Source organism: Syngnathoides biaculeatus, chromosome 22, assembly GCF_019802595.1.
Source record: "Syngnathoides biaculeatus isolate LvHL_M chromosome 22, ASM1980259v1, whole genome shotgun sequence".
Classification (NCBI taxonomy): Eukaryota; Metazoa; Chordata; class Actinopteri; order Syngnathiformes; family Syngnathidae; genus Syngnathoides; species Syngnathoides biaculeatus.
The window spans coordinates 11,562,527-11,583,610 of NC_084661.1; the positions used below are offsets into that span (position 1 = coordinate 11,562,527).

Sequence of the window (21,084 nt, forward strand, 5' to 3'; positions counted from 1 at the left end):
TTTTTACTTTTCGTAACAATCCTTTTTTTTAATGAAACACAAAAAGCCAATAAAATTAAGATAAATATTCTTTCTTTTTGTACATATGGAAATATGTAAGAAATACATCCGTAAGAATGAGCGAAATAATATATATATATATTTTTTTTCCATTTTAACCATACAAAGCGGGTTCCAGTGGGGAGAAGAAAAAAAAATGTTGCTTCCGTCGAAATGGGATGATCAGAAGTGAATCCAGTGTTCGTCTGTTTTTTTTTTTTCTTTTTTTTTTTTTTTATTTTACAAAAAGAGTTTCACCTCTCGAAAAAAGTGTTTGTCAACGTCGTTTGCAAAAGTCGGTCGAAGCCCTACAAAGAAAAAGGCATTTGTCCCCCCCCGCCCCCCTGTACATCCTATACAACAGTCGTCACAGGCTTGCATAAACGGTAAGACCACGGTGAACTAAGAAAACCGGTACGCGCGCATACGCGCAGAAATTTTTGGCAAAGCAGGAATAAAAGTGACAAGCGTAATTTGTGATTTGATCCATTCTTTTTTTTTTTTTTTTTTGTCTCTCAACATTGTCCCATTGATTGGCGCTGATTGTCCTTCACAGTCACGTGATGCCGTTCCGGTTGCCGTGGAGACCTCAAGTGCATCAGCTGGGCAGTGTGCAGACAATGTCGCCGCGGCGTCGCTCCGAGGCTGTCATAGCAACGTGGGGATGAACGGCGAGGGGGACGCGCGACGAAGAGGAACTCGGCTTCAAAACGCCTCCGTGATTGCAGGGGTCCCGGATTAAGATTTGATTGAATGACCCCCCCCCCCACCCCACCCCACCCCCAACCCCCTTCTTCCTCTTTTTTAATCGTTCTCATCATAAAAATGATCTTGTAACGTGATGGAAGTGTAAACTCACAGGTGCTTTGGTATATTTCTTTTAGACGCCAGGCAAATATTTACATTTGATATCAAACGCGGACTCAAACAGACCGACCAGCCGGATTCTTTACGGATCAGCGAAAAGCAGAAACTTGGTTTCTTTTCCGGAAAGTTTCCAACAGGAAATGCAACGATTCCAAGTCAGACGTGACTTAAAAGAACCGACTCGGGATCACTCTAATAACTGCGTTTTCTCCATATTTCCCCGGGAAGCAGGGCTTCCTACCGCGTTTCGACCTCATCCGTGATCGTGTTCAGTGCATTCAAAGAAACTCAATTCAAGCTCCTCCCCATCCTCACAACCTTTTTTAAAAAAAAACAGACAAATATCGATGTATGGTATTTACATTATCATACACATAATTAAAGCCAATCATCACTCGCTTTGAACAAAAAAGGCAATCCGACGACCTGTACATGTCTTCGCACCTACATAGAAGAATGCGAGAGAGGTATCGATGTGTATGGCTTGACAGGAAGAAAAGATGTGGCATCATCTTGGCTTGCGACCAACGAGGTCTTGTGCACGGTCCAAAGTGATACCAGAGTTTTCATTTTTTTTCCTTTTTGGTCCTGTTGGGAATCTCCAGTCCACAACCAGAAAAAGCAGTGTAAGACCTCTCCGACCTTCCAAACCAGTGCGGCTTACAGTGAAATTTCCTCCCTCTCGCGTTCCCCGGGTCCGTCTTTGTCTCGGAATGCGGAGCCGGCCGCGGGGTATCCGAGGTACCGAACTCCAAAGTGCTCACGACCGCGGTTCCTGTTCTTTTTGAGAAATTCAGCGAGTCGTGGGAGGGGGGCTGTGCGGAATGCTCCCGATGCTCGAGTTTACAGGAAGAAGTCTCTGACGTGGATTTCCAAGAACTAACCAGACTCCTTTAAGTGCCCGGTACTGCCAGGATTGATCCCGCTGGGATATATCCCATTGCCCCTTCCGTCAGATATGACGGACTGTCATCGAACCGCTCGGCTCGATAGCTTTGGTCAGTCTAGCTGCGGATGCTAGGACACGATGGCCAAGCCGTCAGCGCCGATCAGTTGCCCGGTGGTGGGCTCGTACGTGCCGGCCAGGTAGAAGAGATCGTTGGCCGTGGCGCCGGACTTGTGCTCGCGGATCGTGTGATCGTACTCGGCCCTGCTGACCACCTGGCAGCGGTGGGAGATGGTCTGCACGTCGTTCTCGTCCTCGTGACTCGACTGGTACAAGGCGTTCTGGGAAAGACGGTCACAGTGTTACATCAAGATCTGGTTTTGTTTTCTGTGAACCAGTGATCCATTGTGTTTTTTCTGATCATCATCATACAAAGACTGCAGGGTTTTTCCGACTACACTCTTGAGTTCTTTACCTTGCCGTCGCAGTGTCGCTTCCCCAAGCGAGTCTCCTCCGGGTGGTAGAACCACTTGACCCTGACCACCATGCTGGAGCTCCACGACTCCCACAGGCTCTCCACTCTGCCGACGTAAGGCAACTGGGGTCGGCCGGGCGACAGGAACACGGCGCAGTCGCCGACTCGCACGGTCTCCTTGCCGCGCACGATGGCCTTGTAGAATAGCTTGCGGGCTTTCCCCTTCAGACCTCTCCGCTAGCGGCACAAGAGAATTAAGTATGGGACTTTCGGACAGGATATTAAAAGCGCTGGTCTGATATCGCTGGATATAGTGTTAAGGTATGGTCGGACAAACTAGTTTTTCTAATTCATAGAGTATGAAATTCACATTGTGGACCAAGTCTGACAATGAATATGTAGAGGTCTGCTTTCTTATTTACTGGTAAAACTACGATGGAGAAATGTAATTAACCGCTAAAGTCGGGGTTGTCAAACCTTTTGGAGTGAGGTAGACTTTTTTTTTTTTCTTCCAAGGATGGCTTCATAATCCTGACGCTAAATTAGATAACAACCGCAATATTCCTTAAAGGCCCTTGGACTGATGTTCCGAAAATATTCATGACGCGTTTAATAGAAAGGAGCTTAACAGTTATTATCATCTTGTGTGTTTTCCCTCTTACCTGTGTTGGGTTACCGGACCATTTCCAGAGCTGGCGTCCAGGCAGCAGTGGAGCTATGTTGGATTGAGACTCAGGTGAGGACATCCTCTGCCTTTTCGCCGCTGTCAGGTCCTTGGAGGAAGGTTTAGGGCCACTCTGACCTGGATGGTGGCAATTGGGAATGCTTTCCTTCCTCTTCAGTTGGGTCTTGGCAGAACTACTGTTGGTCACCACACTCCCTTTGGACATGTACTCTGTCCTATCCTCTGTCCTCCCCTTTGACGAAGAGTGGGCCATGCCTGCCTTGGCCGCGTAGGGATTACCTGGGACTGCGGTGGACGGGTTGGAGTTGGTGGACTCGGAGCTCTGGTTCTGTCTGTGTTTGTGTTTGTCCTGCTGGAGCAAAGCACGGCGCAGGAGAACAGATGAGGACTCTTCATCGGACGAGTAGGAGGAATCGTTGTCCGAGGAACAAAGGGATGAGGAGGATATGGAGCTGGAGGAAGAAGAGGACGAAGAGGAGGAAGAGAAACAGACCGAGAGACGGGAGAGAAAGCGTCCGCTACGATGAGACGTGGGCGTCGTGCCTCTTCTTCGCGCCCTCGCGTCTTGACCGCCATCTTCATCATCCTCATCCAGTTCAGAGTCAGAACTCGGCCAGTCGCTGTGGTAGTCCAAACCGTAGTCTCCAGTTTGACTCCCGTGGCTGGCTGCCAGTAGATCCTTTTGCAGAGTGGCTTCGCCTTTCAAAAGAGAGTCTGGACGAGTTGCAGAATTCTCTCCATCCCTTCCTCCCTTCTTTCCCTCCTTCACCAACATGGCGGGGTGAATGTACCGCAGCGGAGCACCCGCAGAGGACAAGGTTCTGCCTCCTCTGCTCCCATTTCCGAGTCGAAGGAGGGCTTTGCCGTTCTTCGTCTTCGGCGAGGTCACCCCTTCATGATCGAGCTTCACCAGGAAGTGTTTTCTATCTCGCTCGCTAACAGGTTTCTTACTTCCCACTGCCATAGACGTGGTGACAACTGAAGAGCAAGCGGAGGGGTCTCGAGGACCAGAGGAAGCTCCGGTGTTTGCGTGTCGCGCTGATCCGGACCCCCCGCCGCTTCCAAAGGCGGAGTAGCCGTTGGCAATGCTACTAAAAGAGTCGACCGCAAAAGGAGACCCGAAGAAGCCTTTTAGGGGGGCTGTGGGTGTGAGGGGGTGGGAGGCCGGGCGGTGAAAGGACCCCACGTCACGCTCTCGAAATCTCTTCTGGGTCTTACGGGAAGTCCCGTTGAAGAGGAAGAAGTCGACGGGCGGTCTCTTCCTGGGTGCGGACCAGCCGACCACGGCAGCGCCGCCTTTGGTCCGAGGGCCCGACTCCGATGTTGCTACGCCGGCAGTCTTCGGCACTGAGTGGATTTTCTTGGGCCTGCCAACTGAGCGAGGGGATGACAGCAGAGAGGAGATGGAATCAATATGACGTGACAGTTCTTGGGAACGGACCGAGATTAATCGTGGAAGTAAGAGCTCGGGAGAAATTTAATACCATTATCTCTCCCAAGCCAGGTAGGTTTCAACATACCCGGTACCTGTCTCTACCTGAAACATTACTGGGATGACTAAGACGCATGTTTCATACTGACACAAAAACACTGATGACACCCCCCCCCCCCAACAAAAACCTCATGATTAATGCGGTTTTACAGAGCAGAAAAGGAATTTTGTTCATATATCTCCGTGACAATGTGCCCCACTTTGACTCAAAGGTCGACAGTCGTTGACAGTTGTCGTTGGTTGACAGTTAGAAATGTGACCCGAAGGGCTGTCTGTGTCTCTGCGGAATGTACTAGACTGAAAACACGGCACATACATGACCGTACAGATTCTTATGATTAATGATAAGACTTGTGTGCTCGACCTTTTGTAGTAAATCTTAGTACAGTGCTCATAATTAAACTATTTACAGTAAGACTTTGCCCTCTCACCTGGTCTCTTCTCTGGAGGTTTCCTTGCTTGTTCCTCATTGGCTGATTTCTCTGCGGTCGCGTCTTTCTTCTCTTGTGCGGAGCTACGTCGACATTGCCGGCCCGGCGTGATCAGAAGCGCTGGTGATGGCTCCGCACCTGACAAGGAAGCGTTCTCATATGAAATATTTGTTTTTGTTTTTTTTTTTGTCTCCTCTAAAGAGTTTTACTCACAGCAGATTTGGTATCCAGGTGGCAGCAGGCGGATGTTTGCCAGTGTGATCCTTCCTCTGTCCCCGTCATCAAACTCCACCATCACGCTTCCGTCCTTCTCCTCGCTTGCGCCCCCTGAAGTAGAACAGCCAGGCCCGCAGCCCATAAACATTGTGTTTTTTATTTTTCCGTGGGGGTTTCTGTGGATTTGTTTCACACTCACCTCGGTGGACGTAACCGGGGTAAAGGCAACGTGAGCGCTCGCTCCAGTAGGCACAAACCCGCGTCCCCGCCGTCAGGATGGCCTCAGTCTGGGGCCGCACGTCCAGAACCTTGACCGATACACGGAAAATAAAAAATTACAGTCCACAAGGGTCAAACATTGCACAAGTCTTGCACCAGACATTATAAGCGACGCAGTGGTTCTTAAAGGGGAAATCCAGTGGTTTGCATTAACAATGTATCCAATAGGTCATGTAATATTTAGCGCACATGAAAACTCGTAATTGTTAATAAAAATCTTGTCAAAACACTATTAAATTGAACGTCACATTGTCAAGATAGAGTACATATTACATGACCTATTGGATACATTTTTAATGCAAACCACTGGATTTCCCCTTTAAGTTAGGGGTCAGCTAGCTGTAACTTGGGAGTTGGGAGGGGGGGGGGCGATGCAAAATAATTGCAATAGTCATATTTTCAAAGTGTATACCAATGAAACAAACGAACGAAAGGCATTACCCCTCCAACCTTAACTTTGAGTCAATGAATTGTGATGTATTTTTAATACGAGCTCCCTGCATGCACGCAGCATTTGTAGCTCGCTCTCACGCTCTTGTCCACGTCAGACAAGGTGACCTCGGCAAAAATATTCCTGACGTGGAAGCCCGCACATCAGGTCAAAATTTTCCAACGTGTGGATAAATCACAGTCGTCGCAGGGCGCCGCCTCTTTGACTGACTCAACGACGGCCTTCCGCTGGCCTTTCCTGTCACGCGGAAAATGAATCCGCTCCTTTTGTCTGCTTGTTAGCATATAAATTCAGCCCACTAGTCAGATTTTTGAAAAATTATTGCCGGAGTTCTCCGAGAGGTTACTAAACGTAGTGACCAACTCGCTCAGTTGGCCTAGAAAACGAAGAGAAAATTATGTACATTTGCTTAGTTGTTGCCCGAAAATTGTGGAATATACTGACAAAGCCCCAAAATGTTGTTCTTAAAGTATTTATGATATCGCACGATTGAAACTCACAGCTTCCTGTAGGATTTGCTCCAGCGAATAGATCCGGGGACGATTCCCGCGCTCCCCTTCGACGACAACACTAAATCTAGGGGACGGAAAAAAAGAAGGAACGCACATGAAGGTCAAAACCTTCTCCGTGGACGACACAGTCCAATCCGTGTTTTTGTGACAGCGGAACTTGCATGTCAGGTAGGTCCAGAGTTTGGACAAGGGCGGCGTAGAGTAACTCGTCCTCCTTGGAGATCAAAATCTTCAGGCCGTCGACGAGCATCTCTTTGCTGAGCACACAGTTGGGCAGGACTGATGACGGGAAAACGATGGAATGAGATAAATGCATCATTTAGGTATAAAATGGATAATTGATTGGTGAGGTCATCGGTACGGCACGCGCTTTACAAACTAATTATCCACGTGTCAGTGTTGGGCCTACCGGGTATTTTGCAAGGCATTTTGGGAGGAAGGTGCACCGGCGTCTGGTTGCCCCCCTCTTCTTCATCCTCCTCCTCTCCCTCGGAGAAGCTGCTCTCCTCATCCAGGCGGAAGCCGTCGTCTGCCGTGAAGCTCTGCAGGAGTCGGCTGATCGCGTGGCCCTGGGCCTGCAGTCGGAGATCACATTTCATTAGGTACAGGGACATCCAATGCAAGAGATGGATCAACAGTTATGGAATAATAATGCTCAGTTTTGAATGATATATAGGTAGATAGGTGGGACTGCATCAGGGATCCGCGCTGAGCCCCTTCCTGTTTGCAGTAGTAATGGATGGGATGACAGATGAGGTTAGACTGGAATCCCCTTGGACCATGATGTTCGCAGATGATATTGTGATTTGCAGGGAGCAGGTGGAGGAACAATTAGAAAGATGGAGGACGAAGAGTGAAGCTCCAGGGAGAAGAGATGCCGAGAGTGGACGACTTCAAATACTTGGGGTCAACAATCCAGAGCAACGGTGAGTGTGGTAAGGAAGTGAAGAATCGGTTACAAGCGGGATGGAACAGTTGGGGGAAGGTGTTCTGGTGTTCTATGTGACAGAAGAGTCTCCGCTAGGATGAAGGGAAAAGTTTATAAACAGTGGTGAGGCCAGCCATGATGTACGGATTACAGACAGCAGGAAGCAGAACTGAAGGTACCAGAAATGAAGATGTTGAGGTTCTCGTTCGGAGTGAGCAGGTTGGATAGGATTAGAAATGAGCTCATCAGAGAGACAGCTAAAGTTGGATGTTTGGGAGACTTTGATGGTTTGGACATGTTCAGAGGCAAGAGAGTGATTATGTTGGTAGAAGGGTGCTGAGGATGGAGCTGCCAGGCAAAAGAGCGAGAGGGAGACCAAAGCAAAGGTTGATGGATGTGGTGAGGGAGGACATGAGGACGGTTAGAGAAGAGGAATCACGAGATAGGCTTGGATGGAAAAAGTGTGGCGACCCCTAACGGGACAAGCTGAAAGAAAAAAAAGAAGAAAGTAACTTTTGAGTGATATATAAACGTTCATGCTGGCATTGAACCAAATCCTTTTTTTTTTTTTTATTCCGCTAGTGTCCATCATTTGTATTTCCACCGCAGCAGATTCCAATTCAAAGAGCAAAATGCTGCTTTCGTTTAGGGACGCTCGACAGCAAAGCGACGATGCAGGAAATGATGTCATAGCATCGCTTCAAAGCACTTACAAAGCATCCGCCGGGATTGCTCCGATTTCACCCTTATAATGCTCACAGCCCCCCCCCCCCCCCCCGGCGACGTCTCCGGATTGCTGCGATTAACGTTAGGATTCACTTGCATATTTGGAATGACATTCAATTTATAATTGAATATTTTTAATAGTTTCAGTCGTGCCGAGCTGCATTGCATGATAAAAGGTTTAATAGCCTCTTTCCGCACAAACACGGTCTGTGGTCTCAGTCGGAAACAAAAGACAGTTGAGTTTGTTGCTCAAGGACACTTCAGCAGCAGGGGCGCAGATGAGATGTTTTTTTTTTTAAGGGGACCACGCTGTCGGGAAATAATTATTCATACGCATTGGATAATTCCTTATTGCTAGTAGTATTACAAGTATTTATTTTCCTAATAGCCTCGGGCTGCACTTTGTGAAATCATTTCTCGACAATATTGAATTGTTAAAGATCCCCCACGCTCACCCCCATTGTAGAAAAACTTCCGCATCTTAGCATCCTGCGCAATCGCGCTGTGCAGTTAGCTAATTGTCTATGCATACGCCCTGAAAAAGAAATCTTTCCTTCGGATAGTTCGCCGGTGCGGTTGCTTAAGAGCGCCCCGTTGCCGCGAGGACTTGGTGCCATTTATTCCAGTCGATGGAGATCTAACAGTAGTCGTAATGTGTAGGCATGACAAAAATGCTAGACAAAGTAGCATCCGTTTCCCCAAGTGGTAAAATCGGGTATTCGATTGACAGTTGAGCCGGACGTGTTTTTAGCGTACTCAGCGGAGACGGTGACAGCATTGAGGAGCAGAGAATTACTAGTTCTTTCATGATTAAGAAATCTGATATTATATACCTTTACGTTACATTTTTGTAGGGTTGTTTACAAAATTTTGTGTGTTGTCGTCAAAAAGACAAACTTTCATTTGGCAGGGAATTTATTCGAAGGAATACTTGATCATAGCTAGCCATACCTGATGAAACCTACTATCGTGCAAACTTCACGCAAATGACATTTTTTTTTTCAACATTTATGAAATGCACTCTGTAGACAACAACATATATAGATGATGAGAAATAACTATGCATACTTCACATAAAATTCCCAGTTTAGACGACATCATTATCAGGGATTCCCGATATATTGTAGCCAAGCCAATTTCTTGTCCGTCCGAGCCTCTCGTGGGGAACGTGGCACGGTGCAATGTCTTAAAATTAAGTCACGCGAGATCGCAGTTACGTTTTCAATCTGCCTAACTCGCAAAAACTGCGCTCCGCTTGGGCAAATGATGAGAACCACCACCAAAAACCTCACTAGCGTCTCTACATGATCAAACAGGACACGGAGCTCTGGGGGCCTGCACAGCATCTGCAGTTGTGTTGATCTTGCACTTGATTTCAAACCTGGTCAGTTGGGACTCTCAAGTCTTCCCTCTTTTAGTTCAGCATATCAGCGAACTGCTGCCTTATTTGTAACAGGGGTGGGGAGTGAGTTTTCCAGTTCTTTACATGTTTGAATGCCTGGTTCTCGATAATCTGTGCCTCTACTGTGTCTAGGAACCGGTAGAATTCTACTCTGTAAGGATCCACAGCTGATTCAGATGCAGGAGCCTGCACAGAATATATTTTTGGGAGTCTCTAGTGTGCGGGGGTGGAACTAGAGTCTCTAGAGACAGACTGCCATACCTGTCCTCTGTCTCCTTAAAGACCGCCTCAAAATGTTTGGAGTTTCTTTTGGATTTCAAGCAGTCTTGGACCACAGACAGAATGCCCTCCATTGACTCTTCTTCTGGAGAGCAGTGATCAGAATCTCGAGTTCACTGATCACATCGAAAGCAAACAGAAGTCCGAGTACGACGTTTTCCTTTCAAAGTCGAAGACATAAGTCCTCTGCCGGGCTTGCAGACTCAGAATAACTCGTAGCTGTCTCACCAGTGCACTTAGTACCATCCCATATTCACCGAGAACATCACGGCTAGCTCGTGAGCGTACAATCCATCTCGTGGGACACAAAGCCCTGACGGACACAGCTGGTTCTTGCTCTTCGACTGAAACAATCGCCTTAAACTCTTCCTTCACCTTACCAGACTGCCCCCAAAAATGTTCCAAGATCACGTACGCAGTCAACGGCATTTCTCACAAAACACGAGGCTGCGCAAGTTTGTGGAGGAAGTAAATCGACGTATCGTCCTCCACACTGTATGTACGGTGCTCGTGGCTGTACTCGCTGAATAACAGCCTGGGTACTTGTGTACTTTCCGGTCGTATTTTAAGCTCCGCCATATGCCTGACCTCTGAGGCCAGATATTGGAAAACTCAGCCTCAACATAACTTCCAAACTGGTCTTAGCTAGATTTTTGCCTCTTGGAGAAGTTGCTTCAAACAAGCCTGTGAAGTCTTCATGCACTGACAAATATTTGTCTGCGTAACGCAGGCACACCACCTCGTGCTCCATGCCGGAACCCGTCGATAATAACGGAATCCTGCAACACTGGGAATTTTCCTGATAACTGATGAGCTCCTCAAATTGATCCAGTCCTTTTGACAATCCCAGTCTTTGCGTATGACCACCCACTGAATGACTCATCATCTTCAGCTTTGTATTTCAGAAGCTGGTCAAGGTTACCTCCAAGTCCTTGATGTCATCTAAAGTCCGAGCCCTGCTTGACCAGAAACTTCTCACCCCCCTGATGATTTTCTAACAGATAATCTCGGTTTTCTGCGTGCTCGGTACCGACTGCACTGATCAATTTGCGAGGAACTGGCCTGTTTTCACGGGCGCCAGTTTGTGACCTTCAGTTTTCGCACGCACGGAATATTTTTCCAGTTTTTCAATCCGGCGTCGACAAACGCCGGGTCAAAGTATTTAGAGCAGTGAAAACACAAAACCCCGTCAGAACCCATACTAACGTGCAGCCCGGGATACTTCTCGTACCATGCTTTTTTAATTGTGAGCGTACGGTTTTTGAGCCCTTCCAAACGTTGATTTAACTTCGTACACGTCGTTATCATGTCGCCTTCCTCCCCCTCCTCTCTGCCGCCGCCCTTCTTTCTTAGTTCTTCCCCCGCTTCTTCTGTCTGCCTTCCTTCTGTCCCGCCTTCCTCCTGCGGTCTTTTTCTACCGCGGCTGCCCCCCGGCAGATCCTCTCTTGAGCGACTAGGACCTGCCTCACTGTCGTCAGGAATTGCCTGCAGGCCGGGAGAATAAACATTTTTAAAAGATTTCAGTTGAATTACCCGTAACGGTTGCTCATTATAACAGCATTACTTACATACGTGAAATTTGGAAAAACAAACAAACAAAAAAACTCGCTGAAGTTCTTCACCTATATGGCCTAAAAAGGCTTTTATACTACATTGGGCCGCTGGAGGGGTTCTGTTTACATTTCTGACTCAGATGATGGAAATTGCTACATTTCCCAACTGCTGGTGCCATCCGTGCACGGGCGGACTGCTTGCACGAAAACCCGGAGTCTAATTTACTGTTCCGGCTGACGGTAACACACACCTCAGATTACTACCCACGCCCGGCCCAGACAGGTTTAGGCTCGTCTCGGCCCAAAGAAAAGTGACGAGCGATGATGAAAAAGTCAGCTCAACCGACAGGTTTCCGCTTGCTGAGCGTACAGTAGGTCGCATTTGGGGTGAATTTTCCAAATGATTTCCCAATTTTTTACGGGGCCGCGTATTTATGGGGTGACAAAGACGTTCCGTCACCAGCATGCTTTCCCTTTTACAGTGAAATTCAAAAATTCTCACTTTCACTGGCCACCTGAGCTGCTGCTGCCTTAAATCTCTGTACAATTTAGAATTATTGCTCAAATATTTGTTGGAACCTGCGATTGGCCGGCAACCAGTTCAGGGTGTACCCCGCCTCCTGCCCGTTGAGAGCTGGGATATGCTCGTGAGGATAAGCGGCAAAGAAAATGGGATGGATGGATATTTGTTTCAACTTCAAAACAGACATCGAATTGGCTTTCAACAGCGGCGATTCAGCAATCGCTTTTCCTCTCCAACGCTTTATGCGAACGAGTGGCAAAAGGCAAACGGCGCTCCTGCGTATCGTGAAAGCCAACAGAAGCGTCGTACAGTTTTATTGCGATTGAAGATTGCAGCGGTGCAAAACTGCGTTGCGTCATCAAGTTCAAACAGGGGCTGTCCAAACTTTTGTCCTCGAAGGCCACGTAGAATTTGTAAAACAAACAAATGGAATTCGCTTTTTATTTACAGAAGTCATATAACCAATTTTTCCAAGACGTTAAATGAATGCAAAATCAAAACTACTGAATACATTTCGGCGGCACGGTGGATCAGCTGGTAAAAGCGTAGGCCTCACAGTTCCGGAGTTTGCATGTTCTGTCCGTGCCTGCGCGGGTTTCCTCCGGGCACTCCGGTTTCCTCCCACATCCCAAAAACATGCAACATTAATTGGACACTCTAAATTGCCCCAAGGTGTGATTGGGAGTGCGGCTGTTTGTCTCTATCTGCCCTGCGATTGGTTGGCAACCAGTTCAGGGTGTACCCCGCCTCCTGCCCCTTGACAGCTGGGATAGGCTCCAGCACTCCCTGCGACCCTCGTGAGGATAGGCGGCAAAGAAAATGGACGGATGGATAAATAAATTTCATGAAACCACAGCAAATGAATGTAATAAATGTATTATTAACGAACATAGCGGGCTGTACTTTGCTCACCCCTGCAAGAGATCACAGATAAAAATATTGATCGATAGACTGCGGTCATTGCAAAGTGCAACCACGATAATAAACATATTGGAATAGTTGTGTAAAAGCGGCAATGGAAATTGCGCATTATTATTTTTTTATGGCCTTTGCTTCTCGAAAATTGCCCAATTAAGAACGAATCGACTTTCCGCGTGGCCTCACCTTTCCCAGCAGCGCCGCCGAGTCCCTCCTGGTTGCATCCTTGCAATTCCTGCCCTCTTCCGTGGGAGCGCCGTGGTTCCCTCGCCCGTCCCCAAAAGCGCAGCCCGCCCAGCTGGGAAGGCAAGCCCGTCGAGACCCGCGGTGACCTGGATGTTCACTTCTCCAGTTGGCCAGGCACTGCTTCCTGTGGGCCTTTCTCCGGTCCCCGAAGGCCGCGTTTCCTAAGTGCGCAGCATTGCGTTTGCATTCGTTAGCAAAATTCTTTTGCGTTTATGATTTCAACAATAAAGACAAATAACGGGAATTGCACACCTGGAACTCCCGGTTTCTTAGCACTGTTTTTCTGGTTCGCCTGCAGCCTGGAGGACTGCGCAGAAAGCGAGTCGGTGGAGTTCGGAGGGGCTTCTTTGCTAATCCTGATGTCATTGGCTGCCTCGTCGCTGTTGCAGCTGCAGTCCTCCTCGTCCTCTGCGGAAGGAAGCGCAACATCAATCGGAGCGGTCGCATAAGCTTCCGATGATCTGAATGCAAACACCATTAACGACGTCCGGGGACTTGCTTGACGGAACGTATCGACAACCCGCTTTCGGTATTCCTCGAGCGTCGGCGCGCGCGTGTTGGAAAACGTCCGTATCGCTCGGTAGACTCGGCGGCCACAAGATTGTGAATTAGGCAGAAGAGTTAAAACTGTTTTAATTAATTAATTAATGTGAGAATGTCATTTTGTTCATTATCGTGGCGTTGAAGAACTGCTCTGCATAAATATTTGTTAGCGCCATGAAAATTATTTTTGGGGTGGAGAATAACGATATACAGTATCATTTTACTGACTGTGTGGGTGTAACCTAATGTTGCACACCAGCAGTACAGATGCACCGATCCGATCCACGGGGTGGTAAAAGTGGAACAACTCTCGGGACGGTTTGGTGGTAGTCGTCGGCGCGTTCTTGTACTGCGGCGCGCTGACGGGAAGCCAATTTGCACACGCGCGCACGTTCACAAAAGGCCAAACTTGATTTACACGGGCGCACGCTCGCGTCTGATAGTTATTGGCAGCTGCGCGTCGGCGACTGCAAGGGTCGTGTCGAGTGTCGGCGCATCACCGACACACTTGTCACTTATGCAGCCGTCGTCAACACTTCGCCTCCGCCGCGCGCGCACACACTAAAGACAGTCGCACACTCGCTCAGCAACTACATGTCAGCGTCATCAAAAGGTCGCAAGGTCAGGCGCTTTCTTCCCTGCAGTTTTGTTAAGGGGAGGCGGCTGGGGGTGGGGGCGCTCCACGAGAGGAATCGCCGTGCCCCCTCAGCTCGCGGGGACCAAAAAGGGGAATCCGCTTTAAGCCGCGGGGGCGAAGAAGAGCGACAAGGACATGGGTGTGACATTCTGTACGGGGCAGGAGCGAGATCCCGTTACCGTTCCGTGTTGGGCGGCCCTGGGGGTGGCGGGGCGGAGGACTACATACGGGAGTGGCGTCGCATGCCTGGGGCAAGCCGTTAACCGTTTTAACGCTGTGACGGGAGAGCCGGGGGGTGACGAGGGGGCCGCTAACGGCGGAGGGACGTTTCACTCGGGGGTACGCCGCATGCAAAATTAATACACCGACGATGTTAACCCAAATCAACTCTTTACTTAAAACGACAGGGACTTTTGTAAAACCAGTTCATGTCTTTATATTTTCTATGTTTTGATACAAAATACTGTAGTGGCAATTTTCTTTATTTAAAAAAAAAAATGTAACTAATTGCGTAAACGAACCAAAACACCGTCAAAGCTTGGAATTGGAATTGCCTTGATGAGCAGAAATGTTTAGTATAAAAAGTTAAGTGAATGCCGCAATTAAGGTGGAACCTGTTGGTGGAACCTCGGTTCACCAGGAAATCATTTTTAAAGACATTTATTTGGAGATGATTGCTAAGTTTTACCAACTGTGCTTTGCGACATCCACTCAGAACGCTCACTTGTGCGTTCTCTCATTTTTCAATGTTATCCGCTCTGCGTTTTGCACGTCTGGGATATTCCATCTTTTTTGTATGGCTACGAAGAAAATGAACCATGCGAGTCCTTGGAATGTGAACGCAGCGCCCGCCGAGCAAATTTACGACATTGTCTGACTTTGGGCTTTAATACATTTTATACTACTACTTTATTTACTTTGTCTTTGATTACGTTTCGAAACTAATACTTTACAATACATTGGTGATTTTTTTACATTTTTTAAAATAATTTTAACTTTTTTCATAATTTTTATAAATATATGATTATATTTTTTATCTGTAATTTTTTTTAAAAGACAGAAGACGATGCATTGAGAGAACGCACCACGTCCTGAACTCTCGCTGACTTCCCGCTTCTCAGAGGCACGGCTCGAACTGGGAGCTCTGTTTGGGTCGCAGCTCGTCAACGCCTTCGGTTTCCGACCCCTCTTTCTCTTAACGGTCTGACTGGCCCCCCATTCCTGTTGTGGGTCTTGACAGAAGAGGGGGGGGGCAGAACGTTAGCATCGCTAGTGAAAAACTATTTTCCGGACGCACGTGGATGAAGTCCCCACCGACTCCCGCGTGTCCACAGTGACTCTTGGGTCCTTCTTCGGGCCCGGCGGCCGCTCTGCAGTGCAGCGCGCCCGCTGACGGCGCGACGCGCTGGGCCGCGTCCTTCTGCTTCAGCTGGCTCAGCCGCTTCGCCGACCCGGAACTCAGAGCGCTGGGTCGACCTCTGTGTTTACAGCCCGCTTTTAACTGTGGAAGCAACACATGGGCTTATTCTTAAGTACCTACCGTAATTCCCGGCCGGCCTACAGAGCGTACCTGGTTATAAACCTCACCCATTTTATACAATTTGGTACATACGTAGGCCGCAGTCGTGGAAAACCCTCAAGTGCCCACATTAAATCCACATTGAAACGAGAGATATTTACAAAGAAAGACGGTACACCGCTAACGCTAGCGCCCCTGCACTAACAGGGCTGGTTAAAACAAAACGGAAAACATACTGGTCAAAATCACTGAGACACGGCAGTAACACGTTAGCGCAGCACTAACAGGGTCTGACCGGTAAAAGTCACTTCCTCGGTACATATATTCCGCCGGCCTCACTCTTGCCTTTTCCGCTCGAGTGCCCCCCCTTGCGGCCGTTAGAAAAAAAATATACAAATTAGCCACATCAACCGCATAAACTGCAGGGTTGAAAGCGTGTGAAAAAAGTCGCGTCTTATAGGGCGGAAATTACGGTATATGGAAACAATGCTTTAGGAAGTCCATTTGTAATATCCTGGGATTGCTATGAATATATGACACTTTTTTTTGCTGCATTAGCAGACATTTTCTGAGTTAACCGCCAGCTTTAGTTGACAAATATCCTTCGGCTAATTGAAATTTAGCCGCAGAGAGTGGACGTCCGTGCCGCTGGGACTGACCTGCGTGGCGCTGAGGCCGCTGAAGTCATGCTTCTTTCGGACTCGCTCTTCATCCTGTAAATTAACGCCGGCCCTGGAAAACACATCAGAGGGAAGATAAAGGAGAAAGATGTCATTAAAAGAAAAAAACAAAACATAATAATCAAGACTGTTGCGACTGTACATCCTTCATTCCCGTCGTCGTTACGTTATCCACTCTGCGCTTCCCCTCGATCGACCTTGTCTCATAACTTCGGTGAGGCAAAATATTCTAATGAATCACCGCATTAAAAGGGTGATGATGATGATGATGTGTGTGCGCACGGCGGTGGGACTGGTGGAGGAGGGAACGGGCGCGATGAAGCAGTCTCCAGGGAGTCTGTCCGTTGACCGGAGCTTCGGGGCTCGATCAATAAACACTAACATCTATTGAACACTACACCAGCGTCCCTCCGCCCCCGCCCCCACACCCACTCCCACCCGGCCGCCCGCCCGCCCGCCTCGCTCGCTATGTCCTTCTTTCATTGTATGCTTGCTCTTTCACGCGCGCACACACCGCTAGCAGCTGGTTGTCTGAGGCATGGGAATCTCATATTCCCGCGGAGGGAAGCGTTGGCCCTCAGCATCGAGCGAGCGCCAGTTATGAGAAATCTTCGTGCTGCAGCACACGAGTGTTTGGGAAAGCGGTTTGTGCGCAAAGCTTGACCTCAGCCCTCAGCAACAACTAAGCAGAACTTAGGGGGTGGGGGCACCTTAGGTCTTCCCCTGCCCCTCTTTTGATATCGACAGAAGGGCTTCTCAAAACTTTTTGCGGTCAATCGAACCCCCGCAGAGATCCAGTCGTAGTCCCAACACCGATTCGAAGTAACTACCATGTGCCCTGGAAATCTTTTTTAAATTTTAGTTTCAACCTAAATATTCATCGTCTGTTCCCAACTTTTTTTTTTTTTTTGGGGGGGGGGGGGGTGGTTAAAAAGCAGACACATTTACATGAAAACAAAACTTCTAATGATGAGGATTAAAGACACAAATAAATCAAATATTTAAAAAAAAAAAAACGATTTTAGTTCAAGGGCGCCACTGTGGATCAGGTGGTAAAGCGTTGGCCTCACAGTTCTGAGGACCCGGGTTCGATACAGGTGTGACGGTCTGATATATTCATTTTCAAAAATGAACGTGCGGAAGAAGCATGGATGGGGAAGTTTCAGACTGGCAGAGATGTAGAAAAAATAGAAAAATTCCAAAAATTACACGCCCATGCACATTAATCCCAAGGGACTTTTCAGCACGGGGGAGCGCTCAGACCGTCACAACCCGGCCCCGCCTGTGTGGAGTTCTCGTGTTCTCCCCTTGTGCCTGCGATGGTTTCCTCCGGGCACTCCGGTTTCCTCCCACATCCCCAAAAACATGCAACATTATTAATTGGACACTCTAAATTGCCCCTCGGCGTGATTGTGAGTGCGGCTGTTTGATTGGCTGGCAACCAGTTCAGGGTGTACCCCGCCCCTCCTGCCCTTTGACAGCTGGGATAGGCTCCGGCACTCCCCGCGACCCTTGTGAGGATAAGCGGCAAAGGAAATGGATGGATGGATTTTAGTTCACATTCAAAGGTCCCTTTTAGCATCTCCATTCAGATAACCTTTAAGCTACGTCACGTTTCTTAATTCGGCACTTATTTAACACCTTTAATTGAATTTCATTTTTAAAAATATTAATTCAGCTTCACTCATTTGTTTCCTTGTTTCGGTTTTTCCCTAACTGTGGCTTAATTTTTTTTTTCAAATTGGCAAGATAGTTTTATTAGCCTTGTATGTATGTAATATTTTACAATAAACTAAATCACGGAACTTTAATACCTCGCCTTTAATAAATAACGCGTACAAGGGATCTCTACGGCGACTGTTATTAATTATTTTCAAAGCTGTATATCCATTCAGCCATTCGTCCAAAATATATTTAAGGACTCATTTGAATGTTTTATCACGTGCTTTAAATTTTGTTCGCACGGTTGCTATTCACTCATCGCTTCGCCGTTGTGGCGCTCCCGCCTCGCCCAGGAAGAGAAATACATATATACAAATTGCTTATTAATCACAAAAAAATGAAAACTAAATACTGTTCAGGCACGCAGCATCCGACGTTAGTCATTAAACTCTTCTTGAGCATGTTTGTCTGCGTGGATATATGTACGTGCGCGTGTATGAATTGCGTAAGGATGTGCGCGTAAAGCCTTTCATTGGCATTCCCATTAGCGTTTCTAATAATGGTAACCGTGACAAACCTCGGCTTTCTCTAATCATTTTATCTAGACGAGGGGTGAACTTGCCAACAGAGGTGGGGCGGCATGAGAAAACACATTCATCATCAAGCCTGGCGAAACACCGAGGGTGTGTTTGAAGCGCGTGGATTGTGTGTGCGCATAAATGTGCGCCAGTGCAAAAAAAAAAAAAAACGCCAGTGCCAAGTACTGCGCGGCGGCGTGCCGCAGTAGGCGCGGCGGCTGGCGTCGAGTCGTTTATCACTGTAATAACTGTACATCGGGACTTTGGCCGGCCGTATTAATGCATGCTAATGGTTCACGGGGAAACGGCGCGTAATCAATGAAAGTGATAGATATGATTAAAAGTGATTAATGATGATTAATGGAGGGCCTCCTCGCCTTCATCGGTACGGTTCTTTCAAAACCCCCCCCCTGGCGTATACGGTGGACCCCCGTTCATCGCGGAGGGGAACGATAAATTCCAGAAGACCATAAATGAAAATTAGCGACTAGATAAAAAAGTTTTATCATTCCAGACGCGTTAGGCAGACTTTCTAAACATGTTGTTACCATATTTAAACAAAATTGCAAGGATAAAATTGTGTAGAAAATACTACAGTGACTTGACGTACAATTTCGGTCATAGATGATTTTTTTGCTTTGACTCGTGAGCAAAATTTCGAGATACGAGCTCGATACGGCAGTCAGTGAACAATTCTCCCAAATCAGGCTTCAAGCTGTTGATTGCCACTCCTACTCGAAGTTTACCGTCGAACCAAAATCCACCCATCCATTTTCTTTGCTGCTTATCCTCACAAGGGTCGCGGGGAGTGCCGGAGCCTATCCCAGCTGTCAACGGAGGCGGGGTACACCCTGAACTGGTCGCCAGGCAATCGCAGGGCACATGGAGGCAAACAGCCGCACTCACAATCACACCTAGGGGCAATTTAGAGTGTCCAACTAATGTTGATGAAACCGGAGTGCCCGGAACAAAACCCACGCAGGTACGGGGAGAACGCACAAACTCCACACAGGCGGGTCCGGGATTGAACCCGGGACCTCAGAGCTGTGAGGCCAACGTTTTACCAGCTGCTCCACCGTGCCGCCTCAAACCAAAATAAAACAAAGAATTAAAACGTGTTTGGGAAGCAACCACAAAGCTTTGCCTTAGAAAAATCTGGTTAGCTTAATGCTAACAAACAATGCAAAACATCATTGACTTGCTAACGGTAAGCATCGAGATTTGGGTTTGGAGCACTTTAAGCAACATATTTGAACACACGCAGCGGTTGATGTTGAGATAAAGAGTTTGTGTGTGTGTGTGTGTACGTTTGTTATGTTTGTGCAGCTCCTTCCGGTGCCCAATCAAGCAAATCACCAGCTTTCGGAACATTTTAAATGCATTCATTTCAAGAAGTAGAACTTCTTGAAAAATCAAGCGCGCTTTTCACTCAAAACACAAAACACAAACACAAATCAGGCCAAATGAGCCCGAGCGGCTCGCCAATCAGGCTGATTGTGCGGGCGCCAGCGTCGCGGGACCTCACCGGAGTCTTTTGGAGGAGTCTGGAGCCTGCACCCCCGGGGCGGACTTGCGCTTGCGGGGCCGGCCTGGCCCCCTGCGGGCCGGGCTGCGAGACGTCTCCTCCTTCCTGCAGACGGGAAGAGATGAGAGATTTCAACTCGGGAGACCGGGACAACTGCGGAGGGAGGCCTGCGCTGGCTTCAGGTCAGATTGCGTTGAGGTTGCGAGCGGGGAGAGGCCATCGTGGATCGGGAGGGGGCGGAATGACAGCAGCGTTGTGGAAGTCCAAATGCACGGCAGCGAGCGCTTACTGGTGGTCGTGTTTCCTCTGAAGCTTGGCCAATTCTCTCTGTTTCTCTTTGTAGCGGCGCTGCAGCTCAGCCAGCTGGACACGCATGGCCAGCTCCTCCCCTCCCATCGTCTCCATGGAGCCTTTCACCGGGCACACCTGACACACAAAAACACACACGCGGCGAGGGAATTTTAATGCTAAACACAAACTGAGCTCAAAAGTCAGGGGGGGGCAAGTAGCCCGTTTGTCTTGCGCGGAGGCCGAAGATGGCCACGACGAGGCGGTTCAATCCCTGTAATATCCGTCTATCCATCCATTTTCCTTGCCGCTTAACCTCACGAGGGTCGCGGGGAGCACCAGAACTCCACACAGGCGCGGCCGGGATCGAACCTGGGTCCTCAGAACTGTGAGGCCCAAGCTTTACCAACTGAGCCAGCGTGCTGCCCTCCCTGTAATAACAACTTGTAATTTGCTTTTAAATGTAATTTAGCTGCGGCACGATGGCGCAGCTGGTAAAGCGTTGGCCTCACAGTTCTGAGGTCCCAGGTTCAATCCCAGATCCGCCTGTGTGGAGTCTGCATGTTCTCTTCGTGCCTGCGTGGGTTTCCTCCGGGCACTCCGCTTTCCTCCCACATCCCCAAAACATGAATTGATTGGACACTCTAAATTGCTCCTAGGTTGTGATTGTGACCCTCGTGAGGATAAGCGGCGAAGAAAATGGATGGATGGATGTAATTCAGCAAGTGATGACTTATGTCTTAC

The 21,084-nt window shown here is 48.2% G+C and overlaps 1 protein-coding gene across 4 annotated transcripts in view; it reads right to left on the reverse strand.

Annotated features, from left to right (window-relative positions):
* Positions 1-1,121: 1,121 nt before the first annotated feature.
* The window catches only part of bahcc1b (BAH domain and coiled-coil containing 1b), a 111,959-nt gene continuing 91,996 nt past the window's right edge, over positions 1,122-21,084 (reverse strand). For all 4 annotated transcript variants that reach the window (XM_061810938.1, XM_061810939.1, XM_061810940.1 and 1 more), the window contains 16 exons: positions 20,342-20,478; positions 20,053-20,157; positions 16,267-16,339; positions 15,403-15,589; positions 15,174-15,320; positions 13,161-13,316; positions 12,849-13,069; positions 6,743-6,908; positions 6,495-6,612; positions 6,322-6,397; positions 5,291-5,399; positions 5,089-5,202; positions 4,876-5,013; positions 2,930-4,326; positions 2,268-2,504; positions 1,122-2,133 (listed from right to left, as the gene is read on the reverse strand). In XM_061810938.1, the coding sequence (XP_061666922.1) occupies positions 1,924-2,133; positions 2,268-2,504; positions 2,930-4,326; positions 4,876-5,013; positions 5,089-5,202; positions 5,291-5,399; positions 6,322-6,397; positions 6,495-6,612; positions 6,743-6,908; positions 12,849-13,069; positions 13,161-13,316; positions 15,174-15,320; positions 15,403-15,589; positions 16,267-16,339; positions 20,053-20,157; positions 20,342-20,478 (3,591 nt within the window). In that variant the 3' untranslated portion in view covers positions 1,122-1,923. The remainder of the gene's footprint in view (positions 2,134-2,267; positions 2,505-2,929; positions 4,327-4,875; positions 5,014-5,088; positions 5,203-5,290; positions 5,400-6,321; positions 6,398-6,494; positions 6,613-6,742; positions 6,909-12,848; positions 13,070-13,160; positions 13,317-15,173; positions 15,321-15,402; positions 15,590-16,266; positions 16,340-20,052; positions 20,158-20,341; positions 20,479-21,084) is intronic.